General features: G+C 37.3%; 1 protein-coding gene across 1 annotated transcript in view; it reads right to left on the minus strand.

Moving 5' to 3' along the window:
• Positions 1-2,879, minus strand: part of LOC118339040 (kinesin heavy chain-like) — an 11,104-nt gene that overhangs the window by 1,813 nt on the left and 6,412 nt on the right. The window contains exons 5-8 of the mRNA XM_035676563.1: positions 1,853-1,929; positions 1,627-1,728; positions 1,285-1,345; positions 1,122-1,193 (exon numbers count right to left, since the gene is read on the minus strand). Of these exons, the coding sequence (XP_035532456.1) occupies positions 1,122-1,193; positions 1,285-1,345; positions 1,627-1,728; positions 1,853-1,929 (312 nt within the window). The remainder of the gene's footprint in view (positions 1-1,121; positions 1,194-1,284; positions 1,346-1,626; positions 1,729-1,852; positions 1,930-2,879) is intronic.

A 2,879-nucleotide genomic window follows, 5' to 3' on the forward strand; every position in this document is an offset into this window, starting at 1 on the left:
AATAAAAGCCCCAAAAAATAAATATATAAAAAAGGAAAACATAACACAAAAATAAACATCTCAAACTGGACTAAACAGCTGCACACATTGTTTTAAATGTAGGAGGGTCTGTCGCCTCAACACAAACCATTCAACCCCAACTCTGCACTCACACTGCTCAGGACGGTTGTTCTGAAGATAAACACTTCATCTGATAACACTCATACACTGGTTTTAGTTGTCACAAAGAGACAAACTGCTGGTTATCGGAACATGTATGACTGGTTCATATTATGACACCTGCTGTTTGTTGTAATCATTACAGATATTGATCCTCAGTACTGGTAACAATAACTTCTGATTACCTGGATCACTTCTATATGCTGTAATTATATAATGCAGCAGAGAGAGAAACTTATTGATAAATAACTGGAAGAAAAGTACAACCTGAAGTTCAGGTTCTCACCACAGAAACTGAAGTAACGTTCATGATAAGACATTTAATAACGTTAGCTCACAGTACAAAAACTAGTCTGACATCTATTAAAACTCTATTAAAGCAATATTTTATGTATCTCTACTCAGCTTTTGTTGTATGCAAATATATTACACAGATTTTCTTGTTCTTATTTCTCAGAGAGGTGTTTGTTGCAGAGTCAGTGTGTTTCTTTCATCCGAGGGCCCCAATTGTTGAATCAGGTTGGTTCAAAATAAAGAAAATTTAATGAAACACTTGACTTAAACTTGACTCAATACTTCACAGTANNGACTAAAAAGACTAAAATGTTCAGAGTAAATATCACAAAGCCAAAACATGAACTTTTGATCTGAGGACTAAATTTATAATGTATAATATAAAATGAACACATGTAACAACATAAACTGAAGCTTGTGTTAACAGTGCTTATTAAACTGTAACTCTCCGGCCACAGCAGTCTACACTTGTATTAGCTGAAATCAGACAGCACTGTGCTGCACTGTTGGTTGACCTTTCCAAGGCTCTCAATGCTGCCGAACAAAGCCATGTGGACTGGTCAATAACTTCCCGGGATTCTGTGATGTTTGATCAGATATGCTACAGAGGATAATCAGTTCATCACCTTCAGTCTGGACTGATCAGGACTGACTGGTTGTTTTCTTACATTCTTGACTCGGGTGCCGAGGTCCTCGATGAAGACTTTACGAAGGTTGTTCAGTGTCTGAAGCTCTTTGGCCTGTTGGAAGATAATAACTTAGCTGATCTCTGACCTGTCACAGCTGCAGATAAAGATACAATGAATGTAAAATAATCAATAATAAACGTACCACAGTCTCCTCCAGACCCTTCAGGTCCTCTTTGGCTTGTTCTCTCTTCTCATTCAGGAACCTGAATCACACAAACAGAGTCTGGGTTTAATTATCACTATTATTATTAGACTATATAATGAAGAGAATTTCATAAAACAGATGATATTATCATTATAGTCAAGTTTCCATCCGAATGAAGCTCAAACATGAGTGAATGTTTGTTTCTTGATTGTCTAGACTTGCTCTATTGGAAAAATGTCCTGAGATAACTGAATTGTCACTGACTGATGGATGTTTGTATAACTGCAGTAGAGAAGCCAGTCTAGGGTGTCTACAGTGAGCACAGAGTGACAAACTTACAGCAGTTTTTGGAGTTTGTGGTCTTTGTTCTGATCCTCAGCTCTCAGTTTGTCAAAATCAGACTGAAGCTTCCTGTTCTCCAGCTGCAGAGCCTGATTCACACTGAAACAAACATTTATTCAGAAATTAAATCATATTCCACTACTGCCACCACTTTTATACAGCGGCAGCCTCAAAACAGACTGAACAAATCAGTTATTGTCATAATCAATAATCAATAACGCACTCTTTGAGTTGGTCGACGTTTCTCTGCTTCTGCTCAATCTCGTCCCGGAGACGACTCAGCTGTTTCTGATGGACTATCTACTTTACTCGGGAGGCAGAGTGCATAAAATGCTTTATTTCACATCCTCTTAATGTTTATTCATCTGGCTCCCTTCGTAACTGATAGTGCTGAGCACACCTCATGTGCACGCTCTCTAATATCCTGTACATAGCAACCGTAATTAAGCAATTGCTAAACTCTCCATTTGAGATGTTTGAAAAATGTCATTATTTTTTCTATTTATCTTTCAAGCTCAGGAAGTATGGAAGTAAACCAACAGTGGCTTACATTATGAATTTCTATCTAATCATCTTCCATGAACCCTACCCCACATCCTTTGTGAATGCTGATTTAAGATTCTTTAGGATTGGAAGTTAAGTCATTAAATTTGACTTGGCTGCTTGTAATATGATTGTAATTTCATGTAAAAATATAGAAAGTACATTGTTTCGTTAAGGTGTAGTATTAAAATGTAGTAAGTGATATCTGATGTCCCTTCCTGCACAACCAGCAGCACTGTCTGGAGGAGAGCATGAATTCTGGCTCTCTGGAAACTTAGTGACATACATAATATACCACATTCACCAAAACTGTGAATTGCACCTGGGTTTTAGGACACTCATTCACAACACACGATATGTTAATAGGCGCAGGATGTCGGAATTAGATCTGTCTTTAGCTGTATTTCATTAATTCCACTGTTACACACTGAGGTTTATACACAGCTTGTGCAATGTGCCCACAGTGCTGTCATGTTGGTATGTAATAAAGGTAAAAATACATGTGGAATGTGTCATCTGGGTATTGATAAGATTATACCACAGATACATCGTGGCATCCTGTATTTCTATAAATGATGCAACTTTGATTGTTTGGTGTTTAATACACTAGTATGAACAGCCCGCAGAGGATATACAATTTTGCTTTGTTTTGGTTCATCATTTTATTGCAGCTACACTCAAGCATTATAAATACAGAAAAACTCTCT

The sequence above is a fragment of the Morone saxatilis genome, unplaced genomic scaffold, assembly GCF_004916995.1.
Source record: "Morone saxatilis isolate NCDOM2014 unplaced genomic scaffold, NCSU_SB_2.0 Contig5, whole genome shotgun sequence".
NCBI lineage: Eukaryota > Metazoa > Chordata > Actinopteri > Moronidae > Morone > Morone saxatilis.